Raw genomic sequence first — 24,631 nt, 5'->3', positions numbered from 1 at the left:
AAGAGCGCACAATGATGGCAATCGCGGTGTCGGATCTGTCATGAAGGATAGATCCCAAGTCGTGCTTGGAGGTAGGTCTGTGACTTCATACTGTTGCCAGGACTCTCGCTGCTGTACGTTGAGCGCACTTTCATGGTCATTTCAGACGATATGTCAACCTCTATTTCGGACCGCCGCCCTTCTGCCTTCCCAAGATTAGACACCCTCACCGCAGAAGCACACTCACAGAGACAGCAATCTGTGTATCAATGTCGAAAGTATAGCTATACCGCCAACATCAAAGGGCAACCTCGCGGGAAGACGGGAATCTTGCAAGGGTATTCTCGTTTCATTGCCGCTCTGACGGGCGAGGAGGAGGTGTGCTTTCAATTCGCCCTCCGTAACGACTATGCAGCTGCCTCTTCCAGCCACGAAGTGTTTGCGGCTGAAGTGTTAAAAGATGGCGTTGAGATTACCTCACAGCCGGATGGTGGTGAAGCATTCGACTTCGGCTTGGAGCTTTTGGCAGATCTCGATGACTTTGACTTCATCGATTCCCTTTCCCTCGAATGCGTGAGTGTTGCCTCTACGCTTTCCATCTGGTATTACACTAACGAGCCATACAGCCATTCGTCGTTCAGTATCATGTAGCACAGTTGACTGCAATCATGCACTACGATGCTCGAATTATGGATGCTACTTTTGCGGACGCTGTCTTCGCTGTCCTGATCAAGGAGATTTCGCGGACCAACGATGATGACCAAAGTGTCCCAGAAGAACAGCTCTCTGTAATCAACCACCCACCAGGACTACGTCCAACGCAGCCGGAACGACCAAGATCACTTCATGCCGGTTTCCAAAGAGCTGCAGCGCAATATCCCTCACGCTACGCATTGCACTTCCAGTCCACAGATACATCCCGTTGTATATTCACCTACGGGGAGTTGGACTCACTGTCCTCTGCACTTGCCGTCAAGCTCACAAACTATATCAGCACGTGGAGCAGCCAACCCGTTGTACCGGCCTTCATGGCCAGTTCCCCTGCTTTCTACGTTTCTTGGCTGGCAGTGTTKAAAGCAGGCTTTACATTCTGCCCGCTTCCAATGGACGCCCCTTCGCAGCAGCTGAGGGATATCGTGGAAGAACTTGGCGCTTCATTTGTTCTGACAAACGGCACTCTCCTTGGTGGCTGTCCTTGGGATGCATGGTACTGTGACGACGACGAGCTTGCTACTTGCATCGATGTGGCAGAGTTCATCAAAAACCACAAGCCACATGATGGCCTCGATGTGTCACTCCCGACAGTCTCGGAAAAGGACGTGGCTTATATAATGTACACCAGTGGATCTACTGGCCGGTAAGGATATCTGTATTGGTGTTGATAGCTTTGAACTAATTCATCGCAGACCTAAAGGAGTCATCATCCAGCACCTAGCAGCAGCTGCCTCGATTGCATCACATTCCAAATTCATATCCCCAGCGAWGGTCAAAGACGGTTTCCGATGGTTCCAGTTTGCTGCGCCAACATTCGATCCATCGATTATGGAGATCTTTACTACATGGTGGAATGGAGGCACGCTCTGCGGCGCTCCTCGAGAGATGCTATTAACCGATCCGGAAGCCGTTATCAACAAAACTTCTGCCACAATAATGATGGCAACACCAAGCATGGCTAGTGTTCTGCGGCCAGAGAAGCTTCACGTTCGGCAAATGTGGGTCATGGGCGAGAAGCTTACGCCCAGAGTGATMTCAAACTTTGCCTCGGATTCTCCCCTACATGCCTGTCCCGAAACTCATACGCCCAGTCTACAAAGGCCCTACTTGCTCAGGAATTTCTACGGTCCAACAGAAGCTACAATGACCTGCACCGTCGTCCCGGACTTCTCGGTGAATGAGAGGGGATCTATCATTGGCCGTTCGCTTGACACTTGCTCGATCTTCGTCATCGATCCAAACAGTCGCCAGCCTTCAGTCGTCCCCCTTGGCTTCTCAGGTGAGCTGGCTGTGGGCGGGCCTCAAGTTAGTCAGGGCTATCTCAACCGCATCGACCAAACTGCTGCAGCGTTTGTGTCCAGCTCAAAGTATGGACGACTTTACCGTACCGGGGATCGGGCTCGAATTGTAAGATCGAGAAATGGTGAGCTTTTCGTGGAGTTTCTTGGCAGAATCACGACAGACCAAGTCAAACTCAGCGGTAGACGAGTAGAACTCGGACACATTGAAGCCGTCATTTCTGGTGTTGCTGGAGTCTCTGATGTCGTGGCCATCGTTCATCAAGATGGGGTGGCTGGACAAGGCAGTGAACATGTCGTTGCTTGCATTATTGCRGACCACACTATCGGAGAAGGCCATGTACGGATTGACTGTGAAGCTGCCGCTGAGAAAGGTCTTCCGCAGTACATGCGGCCTGCCAAGTACCTATTCCTGGATGAGATGCCTCGATCTCGAGCCGGGAAAACTGATCGCAAGGCACTCGCCTCCATGGTACGAGAAATGATACCATTATCTCAATCTGAGGACGTGCAAGACCCAGGTGAGGCCGGAGTGGATGACCAGACCAGACCACTGTTCAACACAATCAAGGAAGCYCTCTATGCTGTCTGTAATGTGAGCGTAGGCTCCATTGCTCCGCATACAGACCTTCTGTCTCTTGGACTAGATAGTCTTCGAGCAGTACGCTTCTTGCAGGAGATTCGAGATCGAGGCATCACAAGCCTGACGGTGAACGATGTACTCAAGATAAGGACTCCTATCGGMCTTGCAAACCACTGCCTAGCCAGCGGGCAATCAACCATCGATCCATCAAGATCGGAGCGGACTGTCGACCTAAACTCACGAATTGCTCTTTTCGACACGAAGCACCGCACAGTATGCGCAAGCCAGCTTGGAATATCCCCGAGTGAAATTGAGCAGATTTTGCCAACAACTGCAACACAATCAGGCACGCTTGCAAGCTTTCTCCGAAGTTTGTCGTCTGATCGGAAAAGTTACATCAATCACTCCGTGTACCATCAGGCTCCTGGTCACGATGGCATGCGGGTAGAACAAGCATGGCGTACGACACTCAGCTCATCCAAAATGTTGCGAGCCGTATTTGCTTCGGTAGACGACGAAGTTTCCCCGTTCGCGCAATGTGTGTTGGACTCAGATGCAAGCCGCGCAACCCTTGAATTCAGACGTTACTCATGTGTCGAGGACACTGAAAATGCATGGAACCTTGCTCTGGAGACGGCAAGAGCTGAGGCCGAGGCTGCAATGTCTCTCGATCGTCCTCCGCTCGGTCTCGCTGTTATCTCATCCGCTGGCCGTACTGCATATCTATTGTCTCTATTCCACGGTATTTTCGATGGCGGATCTCTTCAGCTCATTCTCCGAGACGTGGAAGACGCATTTTTCTCTCGGCCACCCGCGCCCCGAACAGAGATTGACGCCGCCGTATATGCACACTTTAGTCAGGCCAGCGAGGAGACTGTCGCATATTGGCAGGCCCAGTTCAAAGACTATGAGCTCAATCCATTCCCTTGCGTGTCGCCCTTGAAGCCMGAATCTCAGAGTCCTGCCGCGCAGGTCACAGAAGTTGTTGGGAATGTCACTTTGGACAAGATTCGCGATGCTTCGAGAGCCATTTCCGTCTCGCCACTGTCTCTCCTCCAGGCGGCCTGGTCTAATATGCTCTTTGCATATACGGGCTCGACCACCGAGATTTCCTTTGGAAGTGTGATATCTGATCGATTGGAGGAGGAGCTAAGCTCATGCATGGGACCTACCTTTGTTGTCGTTCCCTTCAAGTTGGGATTCGCTCAGATCGAGACAAAGACTAGCCGCGAGGTCCTCTCCGCGTTGACCTCCCGCAACGCCGAAGCCTTACCACATCACCACATTCCGCTTAGTTCCCTGGCTACTGCGGATGGCGGTCTACCATATGACACGCTGCTTGCGTTCCAGGCGTTTGATAAGCCTGCCAGCGATGCGTTATGGCAATCGATCGATTATCCAGCCATGGAGAATGACTTTGCTGTCATGATCGAGATATGGCCAACAGAGACCGGACCGCTTCGACTGCGGGCAACATACACGCACAAGCATTTGGATCAGTCGGCTGCTAAGGTAATGTTGCACCAATTCGATGACTTACTCAGCCATCTGTGCAGCGACCCCGATGGAAGCTTCCAGGCTGCTCGCCATGCAGTTCGAAGTGAGCTGCAATCACAGACGCCTATCATTCGCGACCAGTCGATGATAAGCGCCGATCCTGGAGCCGACTTGTACCTTCACCAACCGTTCGAACGACGTGCCGTCGAGCTCCCGGGCAAGCCTGCTCTCGTCTTCAAGCGATCCATGGATGGTTCCGTACCAGACGTGGAATGGTCCTATGGCGAACTCCACTCACTCGCTTCGAGGTTCGCATCCAGGCTGTTGGAAGCATTTGGCCCAGTCCAGAACGAGCCAATCATGATTTGCATGGAGAAGTGTCCGGARCTTTATGTTGCCATACTCGGTATCCTCATCGCCGGCGCCGCATGGTGTCCCATTGATCCCTATTCTCCACCTCTTCGCCAGCGTACTATAATGGAGAGAACAGGTAGCCGAATCCTAGTCAGCTCATCCAAAGCTTCCCAGCTGGATGAAAGTGCAATCCCTGAGGGCGTGTCTTGTCTCACATTGAACATTGCAGACTTACAATCCGACGATTCGAAGTCCACAACGCAGGCTCTTTCAACAACGCGATATCCATCCAGCCTGGCGTATCTGATATTCACCAGCGGGACAACTGGACCTCCCAAGGGAGTCCCAATCACGCATCTCTCAGCTGCTACGGCAATTCAATCACTCGCCGACACCATTCCGTCCGATGTCTCAGGCCAAAACGTCCGTTGCATGCAGTTCTCCCAATATACATTTGATGTGTTTGTGCAAGACGTCTTCTACACATTTGCAGTGGGAGGTACTATCATTTCTAGCACCAGGGAGATCATGCTGCAATCTTTCGCCGATTTGGCGAACGAGACGAAAGCGACGCATGCTCATCTCACACCTGCGTTCGCCGCTACCCTTTCTCGGAACAGCATAGAGACACTCGAGATTGTGACCATGCTCGGTGAAAAGCTCCCCGAGACCATTGCAGAAGAATGGTCCGCCGACATGCGAATATTCAACACCTACGGGCCTGCAGAATCTACGGTCATCTCTACTGTCCGCGAGATCAACGGAAAGACAGATGCACACCCTAGCTCAAACATCGGAATTCCACTTCCATCTGTTGGGGCGTATGTCATCGACGGAGACAATGTGGTCATGCGGGGTGCCATCGGAGAGCTCGCGCTGGCTGGTCCTCAACTATCCTCCGGCTACTGGCACCTTCCTGAAGTCACCGCGAAGAAGTTCGTTTGGAACGAACAGCTCCAGCTGTCACTATATTTGACGGGTGATCTTGTACGTCAAGTCGCAGACGGTACGATCAATTTTATTGGCCGGAACGATGATCTCGTCAAGCTCGGTGGCCAACGAGTAGAGCTGGGAGAGATCGCATTTGCGCTCAAGGGTGCTGATACTCAAATTGATAAAGTCGAGGTGTTGCTCTGCAAGAGAAAGTCGGGCGATGGGCAGAGCGTCGTAGCCTTCCTATCTTGCCCGTCTCTTGGCGATTCTAGTGGGACGGTATCCGCCATAGTCGACGAACCCGCGAAAAAGCTGGCAGACATTACGCAAGAGCATGCACGCGCTGTGCTCCCGCCATTCATGCAGCCCAGCGCATACATTATCTTGAACGGTATCCCTCGAACAGCATCTGCCAAGGTCGACCGTGCAGTACTGACTACCATTTATCATTCTGTTGACTTGGATGAATGGCAACAGAGTTCTCCTGCTGCCACTTCCTCAGCAAACGACCAGGAAGATCGTTGGTTCGAGGAAAACAGAGCTGTGCTTTCCATCATCGCTGCAACACTTGCCATTCCGCCCGAGTCACTTCGCCCAACGATCAAGTTGCCTTCCCTTGGAATTGACTCCATAGCAGCGATTCGACTGGTTCCCAAGATTAACAAGCTAGGCTTCAAGATATCCGTCGTTGATGTTTTCCAATGCAAGACAGTCTCCGACTTGTGCAGCCTCACATCGGTCGACAGAACTGAAAATCACACTGATGAGCATCCTGAGAGCGTTCTCCAAGATTTTCATAGCCAGTACTACAGACAAGTTGCCAAACACCTCTCACTGGATGACATATCGGTCCTTCCAACTACGGTCTTGCAAGAGAGTCTATTGAGCGAGAGTCTGAAAGATCCTGACGCATACTGGAGTAGTCACATGTTCCAACTTCAAGATGGCGTCAATCTTGCCAACCTCAAACGATCGTGGGACAAGGTCACGCGGCGTACGGAGGCACTGCGAGCGGGATTCCTGGCCAAAGCCGCTCTCCACACTGATACCGCCAGTGTTTCCAGTGCTGAGCATGGTTTCCTACAAATCATATATGATGAGCCTCTGGTAGACTGGTCCGAACACACAATCACTGCCAACATCACAGAGGCAGCCCGGAAAAGAGTATCAGAGATCGCTCAATATCACCACGATGCACTGTTCAAGCTTCCACCCTGGGCCGTGGACATCTTCCATCATGACACATCACCTGTTATGATGATCACTGTACATCACTCAATCTACGATGGTCCTAGCTTGGAACATCTGCAGGCTGATCTCATGGCTTATTACGACCGTAGCTCTCAGCCAGCTCAGCGCTTTCCTCTAAGTGAAGCTATTGCTTTGAAGTCTGTTGTCAATGCAGACAACAAGATGGCCTTGAAATTCTGGAAGGAATCGCTGGAGAATTTCGCTTCCGTGACTGGAGAACAGGACGACGGCCTTGGGGACCAACACGCCTCGAAACTTCAGCACCGAGTTTTGTACTCGCGCAGCAGTGTCTCGTTCCCCAGACTTCGGGAGGCAATGGTTGATCTTGGCTTATCGTCAATTGTGACCATTCTCCGCATGGCGTGGGGAATTGCGCTCGCAAATATCTTGGAAAGCTCGCAGGTCCTATTTGCTGAAGTCGTATCAGATCGCATCATGGATAGCAGGCTTGAGACTGCCATCGGCCYGCTCGTTTCGATAGTACCGTCTTTGTTCACACCAGACTCCACAATCTCAGGGACACTGAACAAACAGGACAGTTTCGCGAAGCAAGCTTGGAAACATCGCAATGTTCGTCCGGGGACGATCAAGAACTTGCTCAACAGAGGTGCGACATCTCAAGTCTATCCCGCCATGTTCGCTTTCCATCCGTCTTCTGGGGATACAGCATCTATTTCACACGAGCGATGGTGTCGTCTCGAAGATGTAACAGACATTCAAGTGGAACATCCTCTGGCATTCAACGTATGGCAAGATTCTGACGACTGCCCGAAATTTGAGTTGGCGGTTGCCGACTCGATGATGAGTGAAGCAGAGCAATATCTCCTGCTGGACCAGCTCGACGCATTGGTTCAAGCAATCGTCGCGCGACCCAATGCTCCTCTGACTTCTGTCACTGGGGGGATGCCCACTGCTCTGATCTCAAAGACAACACCTCGGCCGGATACTCGATGTCCTGCCCGCCACTCGCCAACTTACTGGGTCGAACACTGGGCTAAGACCAAGCCAGACTGGATAGCCGCAGAAATCGCAGTCGATGTTGGCTTAGATGGAACTCATACCGTTCACTGGAGTTACTCCAAGCTGCTCGCAGAATCAAACCGCATTGCTCGAATGATACTCGGAAGAGGTTTCACCGCACGCAGAATTGGGATGTGCTTGGGCCGTACGCTCATGTCTTTTGCAGTATCTCTTGGGGTGCTCATCAGCGGAAATACCTATCTTCCGATCGATGAAGCTTTCCCGGCCGAGCGAAAGGCTTTCCTTCTCAAGGATAGTGGTGCTGCTATGGTTTTCACCACAAAGGAGCTCTTTGGAGAGGTTCCGACAGTGTCAGACTGCGAGTTAATGGACGTCGACACGGACAACTTCAAGGACGAGTTTTCCGCGACTGACAGCTCCATCATACCTCGTCAGGGAGTTCCAGCAAGTGACGCATATCTGTTGTACACGTCCGGCTCGACTGGGAAACCCAAAGGTGTCCTGGTCAGTCAAGAGAACCTTGCGTCTTTCGTAGAGGCACAGTCAGAGTTCATCATCGAAAACGCACCTGCCACAAATGAACTGGGTGGACGTGGCAAATATCTTGGCATCGCCAGCCGCGCCTTCGACGTTCACATTGGTGAAATGTTCCTGGCATGGCGGCATGGGCTTGCTATTGTGACTGGCAATCGCTCAATGCTCTTGGACGACTTGGCCCTCGCACTCTCGTCTCTGCATATATCTCATGCCAGTTTCGTCCCCTCTCTCCTCGATCAGACTGGTCTCAGCCCAGAGGATGCGCCGGACCTCGTATTTCTTGGAGTCGGCGGCGAGAAAATGTCGGCCAAGACGAAGAAGAAGTGGGGATCTCACGATCGGGTCAGCTTGATCAATGCGTAAGTGGATTGAGGAGCATCGTTTTGCTCATCACTAACTGATCCTGCATGTAGTTACGGCCCAACGGAGGCAACTATAGGTTGTTGCTCAGGACGGGTGTATCCTGACTCCGATGTACGAGACATTGGTATGCCACTGGGCGACAGTGTAGGGCATGTACTAGTCCCCGGCACCAGTGACTATGCTTTGCGCGGCATGGCCGGGGAGCTCTGTTTCACAGGTAGTCTCATAGCGAATGGGTACGTACTGGGTCGATCTTCTAGCTGTCAAGCAGCTCCTCTGCTCAACACCATACTAACCAAGCTTCGTATCTGATTTAGCTATCTCAACCGCCCAGACGCCAAAGGTTTTATCGACGACTTCCATGGCAACAGGATGTATCGCACTGGTGACATTGTGCGGCTCACGATCGATGACCATATCCACTTCCTGGGCCGGAAGGACGATCAAGTCAAAATTCGAGGCCAGCGAGTGGAGCTCGGCGAGGTTGCTGAAGGAGTTCGCATGGCCTCCGAGAATGCAGTAGATGTGGCCGCTCTCGTGGTCAGGCATCCGGAGCTTTCCAGAGTACAGGTATGTTGGGTTGTTCAAGCGACTAGTTGTCGCCTGCACGTAGTGGCAACACCCGCGCTGACCCCGATTTCGCAGCTTGTTGCTTTCATTGCGCGAACGCAATCCCTACAACGCAAGACCCGAGAGCTTCCCAAAGTGATCAAAACGGATCTCGAAGAAGCCAATTCAACCCTCCGGAGCAAATGTCAAAGCACACTACCAGCATACATGGTTCCGGATCTCATTGTCCCCCTCGATCACATTCCTCTTGCAGCAACATCTGGAAAGTCGGACAGCAAACTCTTGATTCAGGTCTTTTCTTCAATTCCTATCACCGAGCTTATGCTGCGTGAGCCAGCGAAAGGGTCTACCAAGTCCTCAACTACGAGAGCGATGAACGAGATCGAGAAGAAGGTACTAGATGTCATCGCTTCCGTGATGAAAGACAAGCCACAAAGTGTTTCTCCTAGCACATCCGTGTTTGAGCTCGGCATTGACAGTTTGGCGGCCATCAGTGTCTTCTCCAAACTCCGAGGGGCTGGTTTTAACTGCAGTGTTGCAATGGTGATGAGAAACCCGACGATTGAGCAGCTTGCTCAAAGCTCTACCTCGCAGAACATTGAGTCTTCCGGGATCGTGGACATGGAGCCAATTCGTCGGGGGTTGAAGAGTTTCGAAGACCAATTTCTTCAAAGCCCGGGATGTAACATTGATCCGGAGCAGATCGCCACCGTTCTGCCCTGCCTTCCGATGCAGGAAGTACTCGTTGGATCAGCAATGCATGACGACTCGTATGGAGCCTACATCAACCACACCAAGTTCGCTGTCGGAACTGATGTCGACATCACACGGCTACGCGAGGCATGGGAATCACTCGTGCGCAACAACGAAATATTGCGAACTTGTTTCTCTACCTCTGGCGATGCTTTCGTACAGATTGTGTTGAAACCAGACGTTGCTATGCTTGATTGGACCGAGTTCAGTGTTGAGTCATCTGCTTCAATTGCCTCAATTCAGGAGTTAGCTGGAAGAGACATTGTCCAGAACTTGCAGACAAAACCACCTATGCGCTTGAACTATCTCCCCACTTCCAATGGCGGCGAGCTTCTGTTCTCCATATCGCATGCTATCTACGATGGCAACTCCCTGGAGATAAWGTTCCGGGACATCGAAAGCTACTACAAAGGCCAGAAGCCGGAAGTTCGACTCAATGCACGTCCGTTGGTGGAGTATATTTCCAGCCAGCCGACGGACCAAGCACAGCAACATTGGACGTCCCTGCTCGATGGCTGGGAAGCTGCGCCTTTATTGAGTGCTCTGACCCATAATAAGGATGTCTCACTGAGCACCAGCAAGAGACAGTTCCGGGTGAAACTCTCAAAATTGGAGAACGATGCCTTGTCGCGCAATGTGACATTTGCCACGCTTCTTCAAGCTGCGTTTGCCATCTCGCTGTCGCAAGTCATTCGCACCAATGATTTCATCTTCGGCAACGTTCTTTCCGGTCGGACTATACCTGTTGATGGCGCCGACAAGATCTTGGCTCCATGTGTCACTACCGTTCCGCAGCGTGTCAAACTCGAAGACTTGCAGATTTCCATAGCAGAATTCCTCCTACTGCTACAGGAGTCCAACTCGGCGTCTCTGGAATTCCAGCACGTTTCCCCGAGAGCAATTCAGCGATGGCTCAAGGCAGATCGACCACTTTACGATGTCTTGTTCTCCTTTATCCGGACTTCTGCTCCGGGGTCCCAGGACAAACCACTTCTCCAGCAACAATCGACCGATATCGCTGTGGACTATCCTCTCGCAGTCGAGTTCGAAGCTAGTGAAGGAACAGACGGACTGGTTGTGAGCGTTGGGTTCACCGATGCTTTCGGCACTGCCATGGATGCACAACTCCTCCTCGAAAGGATCGAAACGCTTACAGAAACGATCTTGGAGCGAAGCGAACTGACACTCCAGTCCTTAGGAGTCACCGGTGTTGGTGCACAGCGGAAGTCGGTCAATCGTGAGCGCTATGATGAAAGCAGCTGGTCCCCTCTAGAATCCCAACTCRGGGCCCTCATCAGCGAATTCACCACTATTCCACTTCACGAGATACACAAAGATATGGCATTCATCCACTTGGGCGTTGATTCGATATCCGCGATCCGACTAGCGAAGCATCTTCGCAAGGCTGGACTCAAGGTGTCCTCGGCAGATGTTATCAGACACAATCGCCTTGGTGCACTCAGCAATCATCTGAAATCCACCAGTGAGAGAGCTGAGGAAATTGACAAAATCGCACCAGGATTGGAAACGGCTGGAAAACAACAAGACATGCTACCAGTCCTGGCTGCAGCAGGTGTCAAGGATCTTCCAGAAGATGCCAAGTGCTACGAGTGCACACCACTCCAAGCCGGTATGCTTGCACAAAGTCTTGCAACGGACGGAGCTCTGTACATGCATCACCACGCAATTGAATGCAATCCCGATATCGATCTTGATCGATTGAAGCAAGCCTGGGATGCTGTTACCCGAGATGTGGACGTAATGAGGACCACCTTTCACTGGCTACCAAAGCATACCGCTCCGTGGGTTGCAGTCGTTCATCCCGACAAGAGACCGACATGGGAGGACATCACAGTCAGCGATGCTCGAGAACACTGGTTACAGCTTTCTAATGACTCGGACTTTACCGCACGTATCCAGAGCGCGCAGCCTCTAGCTGGGGTTCAGATTGTCAACTCGAAGGAAAGGTCACCCGTTCTCATCCTTTCCCTACACCACGCCATTTACGATGGAGTATCCCTCGGCATGGTCTATCGGCAGTTGTCGATGAGATATCACAATGTACCAACACCGCAGCTGATACCATTCCACGAGGCTGCGAAAACCATTGTCCGCTCGGCAGATACTGCGGCAGACTTCTGGGCAGAGCATGTCAAAGGATATGAAGGTACACCGCCAGCTGAAACCACCGACCAGTTTAATTTCGCAGAGCGTGTTGTAACGTCTGATGTGTCTTCTCTGGAACACAAATGCCGCACGCTCGATCTATACATCAAAGACGTCGTGATTGTGGCCTTTGGCAAAGCGATGATGAAGAGCTTCGCTCGTCGCGATGTGGTCTTCGGCCAGGTCCTAGCGGCGCGTGCCAGTCAGCTGGGAGATGGAGATGTTGTTGGTCCTGTGTTCAACACCGTTCCCTTCCGTGTCGCTCTGAACGATGTCCTATCTACGAACAAAAGCCTGGTGGATACTGCACATGCAGTCGATCTCGATTCAATCGAGTTGCAACACGCCTCTCTGGCGGATGTTCAGAAGCGATGGCGAAAAACCACTACTGATCCCAGTGCGTCATTAATTGACAGTATCTTTGTCTACAGCAAGCTTGAAAACTCTGGGGAGCATGGCCTGGATACTCTGGGGCGACCTCTCGAAAGCGACAAGGTGCCGGTGGCGTCTGAGTACCGTCTCAATTTTGAGGTTGAGCACACAGCAACTGGACTCACAGCTCGCGCGCTCTCGTCAGCTCCCTCGGGCGAGATTGAGAACCTGCTCAAGAACTTCGCCGCCTGCGTCCACGACATTGTTGACCATCCCGATCGTTTCGCAGCAGCACATCCAGAAGGTCTACGCGATTTGCCACTCGAGCTGAAGAATTCAATGGCACTGGAGAACGCAGAGATGTCCTTCAACCCGGCTGCAGTGGATCAATACGCAAATGTCATTCGCAAAGCTATGGCTGACGTCGCCGAAGTTCCTGCCGATAGCATCGCATTGGATTCTAGCATCTATTCATTTGGAGTGGACTCTATCGCAGCTATTCAAATTGTTTCTCGCTGCCGGAAAGCGGGTGTTCGCATCAGTGTGGCGCAAATTTTGAAGGGCGCTGTCTTGGGACGGATCTGTGAAATTGTAGCTGCCAGTGCCAAGAAGCCGACCAAAAAAGAGGTTGCGTCGTCCGAGCAGTCCAGTCTGATCAGTACAGAGCACCAGCAGATCGCACTCGCCACTCTGAACCTCTTGAAAGATGCGGTGGAGGAGATACTACCTTGCTTGCCGGGCCAAGAATACCATCTCATGGGCTGGCTTCAGTCCGGCCGTACTCTCTATGAGCCAGGGTGGATCTTCAGGGCAAATCTTGATGCTGGCAGACTGAGATCCGCCTGGAGGAAACTACGAGAGCGTCATGCCATTYTCAGAACGACATTTGCCGCCGTTGCGCCAGATCAAGCAGTTCAAGTTGTGATGAAGCACTCCGCTATTCAGGACGACGCCTTTGAAGTCCACCAAGCAGACGGAAGCTTGGTGGATGCAGTGAAAGAACGAGCGTATCTTGAAGCTCGCAGCCCATCGAACATGTTCACCCTTCCCATCAGGCTGCGACTCATTCAAGCGGAGGATGGAGATGCCATTATGCTCTACTGTCATCATGCATTGTATGATGCTTGGAGTATGCCTAAGCTTATCAAGGAGCTTGAAATGCTCTATCTGGATCAGGAAGTGGAAAATGTGCCCTCTTTCTCACAGCTTGTACGACACATAAAGGAATCTATTGACAAAGAAGAGGAAAAGGCCWTCTGGAATGAAAGCTCGGCCGGTTGTGAACGCGCAGTGATTCCGGCCTCGGGTACAGTCACCACCGATGAGCTGGACCGAAGACAGATCTTCTCCATGGCGGAAAGCACCTCTATCGACGTCACGGACCTTGAGACTCTCTGCAACAAGCACAACCTTTCGCCGCATCACATACTCCTCCTTGCGTTCGCTCGCGCTGTTGCAGTCGAGACAGACACCACTAGCCCGCTTTTTGGCTTCTTCCAACTCGGTCGCTCTACAGCTTTTGACAATATCGAAACTGTCACTGGCCCTTGCGTGAATACACTCCCACTGGGACTACCTTTGCCACTCACACGCAACGTCTTGGAATCTTCACGTAACATACAGGCATTACTCGGAGCCCGTGTACCTTATGAGCAAAGTAGTCTACGCACCGCCGTCGAAGCGATCGACAGCCATGCCCATAAACTTCCTTTCAACGCTTTCATTAATGTTTTGTGGAACACGAAAAGCTTGGTCGGCGATGTGAATGAGGGAGATCTTTTCCAGCCAATGGCGATTGGGGTCCCGACCGACTATTCAAGCCCGAGAGCACTAGTGGGAAAGACTGCTGTCGATGGATTGGATGCAAGTTTCCTGCCTGAAGGATGCTTGTTTGTGGATGTGGGTAGGAGAGGGAATCAAGTTGTGTTTGGTGCGAGGGCGGATGCGAATTTGATGAGCGAGGAGAAATTGGGCAAGTTCATCCAGAGTGTTGAGAGACAGGTCGTGGAATGCTTGGAGGGTTTGAGAAGTGTTTGAGTAGTAAGACGGGAATCTGTGCTTTGGGATGAAACCAGCGCTGGGGAAGGCCGGGAGAGGAAGGACTTTGATTTATGCTACTCTGTTGGCGATGCGATACGTCGTTCACATCCCAGTGCTTGACAACCCCTAGACGAGTAGACATCAGCATTTGAACAAGTCATTTGGCACAGTTTTTCCCCGGGCGACAGCCCTTGAATCATGCCGTGAGTCCGTTCGCTCGTTGGTACTTTGATCCCCACTTCTCCGCACCTTTTTCAACCACATCATCATCTTCAGCACTTGAACAACCGCCAAGTCCAGAGTCTCAGTAGGCATGTGCCRAACCCAATTGCTGATAGAAGACATACTAAGACCACGGATTAACTATAAGCAGACGCAGGTGTTGGTGGCCCTCAAACTTATTCTATCAGGATCACAAAGGAGGTTTCTAATCTAGCAGTGACTCACCGCTGTCAGCCTAAATGTCAGTGAAAGATCTCTAAGAAGCGCACCATAAGTGGAGGCGAATCTTCCGGATTCAGACATCGGAAAAACTATGTGCCGAACCGCCGAAGTGAATGAATATCCCAAATGTCGAACGGTGTTCAATTCAGAACTTAATACAAAGCAGTTGAACTCGGTGACTTGCAAAACTCTTTATTTCTGTTTGGAGCGCAGTTATGAATCGAACTAGCGTCTCTCCTCTCTGGACATGTAGAACCTGATTGAACAACATCAGCACTCTGGGAAATCGCTCGAGAGGGCAAATGGGCGCTGTTTGATGAAAGGAAAATACGAACGTTGAATTGAGAGTTGAAGTGATAGGTGAAATGATAGTTTGAATTGACAAAAATAATAACATTGCTACACACCTCCCAAGAGAAAATCAAACAGAAACTCACCTTACCTTACCTAGTAGCCCGCGCTCAACGCGAAACCCACCAAAAAAAAAAACCTAACTCTTAACCCGACAGCAGCAATCACTAATACTCTGATTACAAATTTTAACATATTCCGAATTCCCCTCAAGCGACCCACACCCCGGCGAAACCTCGCAAACTCCATATTGTTCCCCCCAAAAAAGTGAGAAGTTGATAGCAGAGTCCTCCCGAGACTCGATYGTCCAACAAACACATTGGTGAAGTGGGAATTTACACTTTTCGCACAGGCCTCTGAGAGAGTTGATAGCCGATCGTCCAACAAACACATTGGTGAAGCGGGTATTTACACTTTTCGCACAGGCCTCTGAGGGAGTTGATGGGGAGGAGCGAATCGAGGACCCAACAGACACATTGGTGAAGCGGGTATTTGCAGACTTCGCACTGGCCTTTGAGGGAGGTGATGGGGAGGACCACCGCGGTGGTGAATTTGGAGCCGCACATTTTTTTTTGGTTGGTGGTGGTTGTGGAGGAGTTGTTTTTGAGAGTGGKGGATTGGATCGAAGATAGGATGGTGGTTGTGGTTGTGGTAGTTGGGTTTTGTGAGTGGAGGTTGTTTGAGTAGTTGATGTGATGGAAGTGTGTATGAGAGAAGGAGTTGGATTGTAGGTCGTGGATGTTAGTTTTATGTTGAGGACTGTTGTATGAGAGTGTGATGGCGGACAACGAATACTCSCATCAATGGGCTTTGATTAACGATCAATGCCAATGTTAGGACGGACCAATCGCTTTGTTCTAGAGTTCCATGCAAAGCGACCGTTCAAAGATGTCTACGAAATGAACAATGTGCCATAAAACTTCAGCAATTCTATGTATAGACTAGCTATTGATAGTGTAGGTGGTGGCGCGACATGTAGACTATAACCGCTTTGTATAGGAAAAGGAGCCTCGGCTGGTGCGGAAGACAACGAGACGATGCACTTGTGCAAATAATGACAGAATTTGGTAGATTAAAGAGCTTTATTTAAGAGACAAAGACTCATAGATGATTTGACTCCTATCGAATGAATTTCGTCTCAAAGGCGACCTTTGACGAAACATTGCGACTTTACAGATACCCGTTCCCATTCGACACCTCAGTAGCTAGGCCAGTCGATACAGAACGACGCGATATGTGTGGGTAGATGGGCAGCGGACGGGGAATTCCAAGTCAGGATTGCAGAACGGGCAATCAAGATGACTACTGTGCGGGCAATCATACGTTTAACAGCTTGCTTTGATGATCTATCAGCAAATCTCCTTTCATGAGTTGTATGCGTAGTTCAAGCATAACCATAGGCACTTACTTAGGGGCCATTGATCGATCGGACGGACTGTGAGCAACGCTATAGAATGTGCCGGGCAGAAGACGTCTGCCATGAACCTCACTTATATCAAGCAGCCTGAATATGTTTCAGTTCAGTCCACAGAAGCTGACAGATTGAAGCGAGAGATTGATCGAGGGGCCATAAGAAGGGGTACCGCCTCACTTGTTGTCCTTTAGCTTCTTGGTCGTAGTGAATGAAGCAGCAGAGTTTAAGACTCTATTACATGAATGCTGCAATGCCTGATGTAGTATCAAAGCTGTAAACATGTTTGCAGTGCGGTAAGAATTAATAGCACAGGCCCGTCATTCATACAAACCATCTCAACGACCCCCCAGAAACATAAATCCACAAAAATCACTCACTCATAAATATAACAAAACTCTCCCCCCATCGTATCAACAATATCCCCAATCCTCACAGCCTCATACCCATACATCCCTCCCAAATCAACAACATCATCCAACGTAACATTCCTACTAGCAGGAAAATTCAAAGGAGTAAAAGTCCCCGCAATCTGTCCCACCCTCCCCCCAAAATCCTGCATCTGCCAAATCCACCACAAACGATCAATCTCCGCATGCAAAAACCAAAAAAACACATCACCAGGCGAAGTAAAAAAATCCCCTCCAGGGTCCCCTCCAACCATATAATGAGCAGCAGCATGCACTCCATATTCCGGAGTCCCAAAATCAAAGGGACCTTGCATCCAATCTTGAAAAAGTTCGATATTGGGGGATTCGGTGATGAGTTTTGTGCAATTGGCATCCGAGACGCCGCTCGCAGAGATGACATTCAGGGAGCGCCGCATGCAGCGGGGGTTGTAGCCTTTGCCGTTGGGGAGAGGGTTGGGTTTGGTGTCGTTTATGGAGGCTAGACCTCTGGGACCGAGGGTTACGGTGTAGTTTACAAAAGGACCGTCGGTCACGCAGCCTCCGCCGGGTAGGGCGGGGATTTCTACGTCTACGCCGTTGGGAGAGGATTCGGGGGCTGTGAGGGGGATGGGACCGTGTGGGACGTCTTTACCGTTGCCGCTGAGGGATGTTTCTGATCCGTCGAAGATAGGGGCGCCGATTACGGAGTTGCTGTATCGCCCAAATTTTACATAGGGTTCTGTGGTCTTGTTAGCTTTCTTATATCGTTGTCAAGAAAGAAAGAAAGAGTTGGAAGATGTACGGTAGCCGGTATAGTTGCACTCATTACGAAGGGCCTCTTCAAACGCCCAGATATACTGACGATGCCAGCTGAGAAAAACGCCCGTATTGTGAATGGTATGATTGGAAGCAGTYCCATCAATATGCACGACCACGAAATCATCGTATCTGGACCTCGCACCTGGCGCCGATTCTCCACTGATGGCAGGTAAGGTCTGCAGGCAACGAACAGCCGCAATGTACTCTTTCTTCTGGTCCGGTACTAGGTCATCCCATTCCTTGCGTCTGTGGGCGGTTTTCAGCGTGCAACTGCTGTTCTTGGACCCCGCGTTGGTCTGTAGGTATGCCTCCAACTTGGAAAGACCATTTCTAGCCAGTTCATCGGTTCCAGTTGTGGGACCTGGTATCCATGCGGGTGGTTTCGAAGACTCCAATGGCACGGCTACTACTGCATTTGCCGCGAGAAGCGAGAGGAGAATGGAACCGAGCATTGCAATGCGTAGTCCTCTAAGTAGGAGGAATAGATGTTGGCAGATACTGCATACAAAAGTTTGGGGACAGACCGAAACTACCTAAAACTAACTATCTGTGAAATGATCCATGCCATAAGATAAGAGATCGTCCTTGGATTGCAGACATGGACTTCCTCTAGGACGGCCCTAGCCAAGGGAAGAGCCCACTAAGAACATGGCCGACTTCTACGGGGTAACTAGCTCGTCTGAGGTAGAATTAAAGGAAGCCATTTCCACCCATGTCATCGAAGGATGGGTTACTAGATAGAATGAAGACGAAAGACCAGAGGATCCGCATGCACTGTCTGTCTGACCAAGCGAAAGAGGAACCATTTGGAATACCTCATTTAGTATGCCTTCTGATATGAACATGATTCAGAGGACGGTGTTCAACGTCGCGTGCTTCAAAGCAGTGGTTAAATCGTCGAAATGTAGGGAGAGAGCAAGAGAATGGCGATTTGGCCAACATCCGCTGCGCGTAGACCGCCGGGCGTTGTGCAATCGTATCAATTCCAGCAGGACACATGATCGCGGATCCGAAGCAATTTGGCAATGTCTCAAGAATGACCAGCAGACCAGCGGACCGCCGACTGCGAGAACTTGGCAGTTCCTGCTATGATTGTTAGCTTAATCTGCATCATTCTGAAGCACTTCGAAGTTCGTGTAGCTGTTCGCAGTAGTTGGCGATACTAACAACCAACGGACCTTCTTGCTCAGAGCCGAAGTCCTACCACTTGAACCATTCGCCAGCCAAGCATATACAAAATTGCACCGAACGCCAAGCTCCACTGAATGGCCGATCTACCAAACTCCACTGAATGGCCGACCTACCAAACGCCGAATGACTGCGCAAAAAAAGATGGAGCGGCTCTGTGCATCGGACGTCATTTCTGATAGCCAAACATCCGCGTTCACTTGCGATTTTGCGAGAATGTCTGCATCCTTCCTCTAGATTCGCCAGCAGCACTGTTGCTGTTCTTACTGGGTAAAAAAGCATCCAAAGACGCCTTGGTGGTTGGAGAACACGAAACGGATCCGGCATCGTAAGAACGAGACGCATCAAGGTTTGACGTTCTCGAGACGCAGTGCGAGTACACTGCCATGCAGGGAGTAGTCATCACCATCCCAGCCAACGAAGAAGTTGGCCGGAGCCTCAAAGGTAGAAGAAGCYGGGTAGAAAGGTAGATCCCATTCCTCAAGTTTCCAAGATGATTGTGTCCACGCCTTTCCCTGAGGGGATGCCGCTGTTGTCCGACATCGGTGGGCAATAACGACGTTCGGGTAATCTTTTATTAGGTCGGCAAAACGCGCGGAAGCCTCCAGTACGATGGCAGCTAGACAGGTGGGATTTGAGAGGTTTGTAGAGAAGACTCTTTTTCCAGTTTCGCAAGTCGCGATCGGATGGACGATACAGTTCTGCCGGGCACCACTTTTGCCATCTGCGGGCATGATATGCCCTGAGACCTATAGCTACGTATCTTCTTGTCCTCTTCGGTGGACCAAGGGGTGTTTATGACTGAGCGTCGCCCCAATTTCTTTAATTCCTCGCGCAAAACTCGGTCTACTGTGCTCGATGGTCGCTGGAGATACGTAGTGAGTTCCCTCCTACTTTGACCTTGATCATAGCGGCGCACAAGCTCTTCCCGTTCTGCGAGCCTGATGCGGTCACGTATGGTGACCATTTTTTGCGGAGCAGGGCTTGAGTCAGGCTCCGAGAGGTTCCCTTGGTGGGCCGTAGATGTCGTCGATTCACCGCCACGGTTTGCGTCCAGGTCGTTGCCAGAGATCGTGGACTGCTCATCCTTGACACTTTCTTCCAAGCATTCCAGTCCGTCAGGTTCGATCCGTGATGGTCTCGTATACTTTCTCCCGCCTGTGATGAGCTTCGTCCTGCGTGCGAAATTGTAGACTGACTGGTAGGTCAGGCCCATCTCAAGGGCGACTTGCGTGATGGACTTCCCTTCTGCCAAAGCACGCTGGACGACTCGTCCCTTTTCTTCCGTCCAGGAGGAGTAATTCAGCCCAGCGCTCGGATCATTTCCAGGGCACACGGCATTCAATCTTCTCCACGCAGTTTTGCGGGAAAGGTCGAGCTCGCGTGCAACGGCGCTGAGCGGCTTGCGTGCTTGGAGGCCTTCCACTATCCGCTGCTCTATTGCCGACGGTTCGCTTTGGCTAGACGTTGGATTGGCAAGCAGATAATCATGAAAGCGCCGCTCGACACCACTCGACGATCTTCCGAGCACTCGACCAATTTCAGAATATGACACGCCCTTCTGTCGCAGTTCCACGATCCGGGCATCTTCCTCCACGCTGTAATAATGCTTCTCGTTCTTGTTGAAGACCCAGCCGTCACCGTGCAGCTGCCTGACGTGTCTTGTCAACTGCGCATTTCCATCTACTTGCGCCCGGCAGGTCATCCAAAATGTAGGCCATTGCGCAGACCGGGTCTGGAGTAATCTGCCCAGCATTTCATAGGACCAACGTCGTCGTTGTTGGCATCCAGCTCCAGCTCCCTAATAACATGCAACTACCTAGGTTTGGACGCGAAGAACTAGGTACCTTGCTCCTAAGGTAGGTTGGATCAACTTTWAGCCCCACGCCCAAAAGTTCTGGCACAGTACCCCTACCTTAGGTACCTACTATGCCACAGACATGGATGACAATGTCAACCGCCAAGACGTGGCGTCCGATGATAACTCTCACGCCACACAACCATCTATATCATCAGGAACCCTTATATCATTCCTTCACTAAGACTATGTACACACGATAGTCAATTCCCCCCCTTCATCTCCACCACCGCCATGCTGCTCCACTCCCAACTCGGCCTGCATGCACTCGACATACCACCGACATCAATCCATCATCCATCCATCTTGTCTTACAAATACAGATAGCGTCTCGTCGTTCACTCCAGGATACCGGGTATGATATGTTTTGCACTCGCCTCTTTCAATCAGCTCCACCCCACCCCACTCTTCAAACTTCCTGACGCGCCTCTTTGTCGCCTTGCTTTCTTTGGTGCGTCTCGCTCTACGTCCGAGTGCTCGGCCAGTAGCACGGCCTCGGATCATGGGCAGCAGACACTGCTTTGATTCCCTCCATCCATCTCTGCGCTTGGTCTCACTCAATCCCTCATGCGTTCGTACAGCAAGATATATGCGACTTTGTTGTCGCGTACGCCTTGGCTCTTCGCCGCAGTAGGGGTCCTCTTGCCATTGGTGCTCGCGGGAGTGGCGGTTCCATTCGTAGCAGCAGCAGAGCCAACTCCGCTCCACTTCTTCGCATGACCATTGACTTCCGCCCATGGTTTCTCCTCTTCGGGCTCCTTCTCGGCCTCGTCCAGACCCTGATAGATGTTGCGTTGCTTCTGCATGTCCGCGTCGGCCTTGTGCTGCTCGAGCGCTTTGGCGAGCAACTTGGGGTCTTCCTCTGAACCGCCCTCGGCCACATCCTCGGGTCTAATCCGACGAATGACAGTGTCGTCCATGCGCACCCACTCTCGGCTGTCCTGGCGCAGAACATCAACCGTGTAGTGACCACCGGCGGCAGACTTCCCGTGATGGTACACGACGCCTGTAAGACGGTATCTGGGGAGTCCCCCCTTCAGAGCCAGACCACTGCGCTTGGCTGGTGGAAAGACTTCTTTGGGAATCTCCAGCTCAAGAGGGTAGCCGACCTTCTTCCAGATCTTCTGAGTGCCGGCCTGGGAATTGTCGTACTGGAAGCGCTTGAGGTGGAGGATGAGCACTGGTGGAAGGGTATCAATGAACACCTGCTTCTTTGCGGTCGAACCGGCTCGGCCTCCAAAATCGCCCGTCAGTGTCTCGGCTCGAGTGATTCCCTTCAGGGCATCGACAATGTTGTTGACATGGGACGCTCCAATGTCCAGCTGCAGAGGCTGGTACGGCTCGAGGGTGACAGAGTCCTTGGACCCTTGCACTCGGAGCTCGGAGCGCAGGTGGCCGCCGAAGATCTTGGTGACTGGCGATGGTGCATCTTGCTGACCAGCGGTGCGAGTGATGGAGGCCTTTTGTTTCGGACCAACTTCGAGCCATCCGTCTCCGGATCCTGGTGATGTGGTCGGAGATGCGCTGCCGTTCTCCTGGGGAACTTCGGCGGGTTGGCCCTGCATGACGTGCACACACTCGTCGTGCAGCCCTTCGAGCAAGAATCCGAGGAACTCTTCAGCATCCTGCTGATGTCCTCTCTGTGTACCGTTAGTGATGTTCAACGCCTGGAACACGGAAGACTTACCCTCATGCTCGCAAATCTGGGCAGCTTGCGAATCACGTCATAGACATACTCCGGGGTCACCGGGTCGCCGTAGACCTCAACCTGATCCTGCTTGAGCATCTTGCGCAAAACATCGGCCGACTCTGCGCCTGCCAAAACCTTGAACTCTCTCATGAACATAATCAWCGCATCAACAAGTGGGATATCACTCTTCATCGAATGAACAGTACGCTCTCGGACCTGATCCAAGAAGTTGTAGAAAGGCGCACAAAAGACCAGGACTTGGAGAATCTAAGTTACATCAGTATGCATGTCAAAGATAGAGGGGGCAGTGTGGTCATACCGAATTCATATAGCACATGTTGCCGGTGTTGACCAGGCCTCTCGGCTCCAGAAAYGCCAGCTTCGCATCGCTCTGCACACTGTACTGCCGGAGGGCGTCCGCCAGCGGTGCAGTCTTGGGGAGTTGAACACTGCTAGCTACAGCTTGTCCGTTAGTAGTGCCGACAGAAGACTTCGGCTTGTTGACTTTGACAAGATCAGCCCACGACTTCGGCGCCGCCGGCTTGGGTGGCTCAGTTGCAGGAGATGCTGCTTCAGCGGCTTTTGGCTCGAGTGATGCGGAATCTTCGCTGGCCGCAACGTTTTCTGTCTTATTCTCTTCCACGCTGTCGTTCTTTGGTGCCGCTCCCTGGCCGGCAGTGCTTGGGGGCGAAGCCTCTTTCGCTCTAGGTAGACCGGCAATATTCGGCACAGCGATGGCCGTTCGAGTACTGCTTCGTGCGTGTTGCTGAGACGGAGCAGGCTTGGGGGAGACGTGAGCGACTTGAGCCGGAACTGCGGGCGTTGATGCCTGTGCAAAGTCGCTCTCGGAAGGCGCCTGGGAGGTAGCGGGTGTTTCCGGCTCGGAGGGCGCAGCAATCGTGGATGTCTCGGACGAGGCATCCTCGGCAGAAAGCGCTTGCGACTCGACCGTGGCTGTTGCTGCGTCCTGATATCGGGGCTGCTCTTCTGGTTTCTCCTCCTTGCCTGCAGGTTCGTCTTTCTTGGTTATGCTTTCGCCCTCGACACTCTCTCTTGCATGCAGCTCAGGCAGGGCAACGGCATCATCGCGTCCGTGAATATTCCGTCGCCGGCGTCGTCGAGATGTGGCGYGGGCAGGGAAATCGGCGCGAGACTCGGGAACCGAGTACCATGGCAACTAGTTCACGTTAGCATTTATCCATTCACAACTCGACGCGGCGATTCACGCTCACCTCTGGCCAATACGGCTGCTTGTACTCTGCGGGCATACTCAACGGATTCTGAGTGGTCGAGGTTCGTCGAGGTACCTGCGGCGGTGGTGGCGTCAAGGATCGCTCCTCCGGCTTGGGAACCTGAACGGGCGCTGGGGTGGACGAGACGATGGGAGGCTGCTGGTGGACATAGGGCGGGATAGACCTTGGCGACTGCATCGAGTGTGGCGTGGGCGGCAGCGGGTTCGGCTGTCGTGTGACGGGAGTCGCAGGCAGCACGTGTGGCTGCGACGAGACGACCATGGGCGATCGCTGCTGCGCGTACTGCGGCGGCATCTGAGGCGGTGGCGGTGGGACGTAGTGCTGCATCGGGTAGGGCGGCTGCTGCTGCCATCGGTACTGCGGCGGCGGTGGAGGTGGATGTCCATAATACTGCGCGTAGTAGGCATGTTGCTGCATGTTGGGATGCATGGGCGATTGCGGCGCGTGATGGTACTGGTGTGGATGGAACTCGCGATGCTGGTGCTGGGAGGGAGGGCCCGGATGATATCCAAGCCCTCCTCGCCGCTCCGCATTCATCGTCGTGGGRGATCCGAGTCTTGCTGCACCTCTGACGTCCACTTGCTTATTCCGAGGATGAGATGGCCGGGTCGGGGGAGAGCGCGCGCGCGATGTTTGGCTGCATTGAAGGCCGACTGCGCGGGAGAGGGGGCTGTACTGGTTTGACGCGCGTGTGATTGCAGGAATGCGCGGGACAGAGGTGGTGGAGGAGTGGAGAGGTGTTGTTGATGCTGTTCGGTCCTTGCTGATCGATGTAGATTATATAAGTCCAGAAGGTGCGGAAAGTCACTCGATCAATCCGGGTGAATATTCACGCCT

At 52.1% G+C, this 24,631-nt stretch overlaps 5 protein-coding genes; 1 reads left to right on the top strand and 4 right to left on the bottom strand.

Annotated features, from left to right (window-relative positions):
- Nucleotides 1-132: 132 nt before the first annotated feature.
- RCC_12094 (related to non-ribosomal peptide synthetase) lies at nt 133-14,388 on the top strand (the record flags this gene model as incomplete). XM_023766100.1 has 6 exons in its annotated part: nt 133-552; nt 606-1,336; nt 1,386-8,486; nt 8,541-8,726; nt 8,808-9,060; nt 9,136-14,388. The coding sequence occupies 6 exons, from the start codon at nt 133-135 to the stop codon at nt 14,386-14,388; spliced, it is 13,944 nt and encodes a 4,647-aa protein (XP_023621868.1).
- Nucleotides 14,389-16,973: 2,585 nt separating this feature from the next.
- On the bottom strand, nt 16,974-18,257 carry RCC_00891 (related to tyrosinase; the record flags this gene model as incomplete). XM_023766099.1 has 2 exons in its annotated part: nt 16,974-17,725; nt 17,789-18,257. 2 exons carry the CDS (start codon nt 18,255-18,257, stop codon nt 16,974-16,976), a joined length of 1,221 nt encoding a protein of 406 aa, XP_023621867.1.
- Nucleotides 18,258-18,653: 396 nt separating this feature from the next.
- RCC_12272 (uncharacterized protein) lies at nt 18,654-19,338 on the bottom strand (the record flags this gene model as incomplete). XM_023766098.1 has 2 exons in its annotated part: nt 18,654-18,888; nt 19,010-19,338. 2 exons carry the CDS (start codon nt 19,336-19,338, stop codon nt 18,654-18,656), a joined length of 564 nt encoding a protein of 187 aa, XP_023621866.1.
- A 274-nt stretch (nt 19,339-19,612) lies between these two features.
- RCC_12273 (uncharacterized protein) lies at nt 19,613-20,698 on the bottom strand (the record flags this gene model as incomplete). Its single annotated transcript, XM_023766097.1, has 1 exon — nt 19,613-20,698. The coding sequence occupies one exon, from the start codon at nt 20,696-20,698 to the stop codon at nt 19,613-19,615; it is 1,086 nt and encodes a 361-aa protein (XP_023621865.1).
- Nucleotides 20,699-21,408: 710 nt separating this feature from the next.
- On the bottom strand, nt 21,409-24,331 carry RCC_00890 (related to ubiquitin carboxyl-terminal hydrolase 10; the record flags this gene model as incomplete). XM_023766096.1 has 4 exons in its annotated part: nt 21,409-22,491; nt 22,539-22,808; nt 22,861-23,718; nt 23,774-24,331. The coding sequence occupies 4 exons, from the start codon at nt 24,329-24,331 to the stop codon at nt 21,409-21,411; spliced, it is 2,769 nt and encodes a 922-aa protein (XP_023621864.1).
- Between the last annotated feature and the right edge of the window lie 300 nt (nt 24,332-24,631).

Source organism: Ramularia collo-cygni (assembly GCF_900074925.1).
Source record: "Ramularia collo-cygni strain URUG2 genome assembly, contig: RCC_scaffold01, whole genome shotgun sequence".
NCBI lineage: Eukaryota > Fungi > Ascomycota > Dothideomycetes > Mycosphaerellales > Mycosphaerellaceae > Ramularia > Ramularia collo-cygni.
This window is presented reverse-complemented; position numbering and strand designations above follow the sequence as displayed.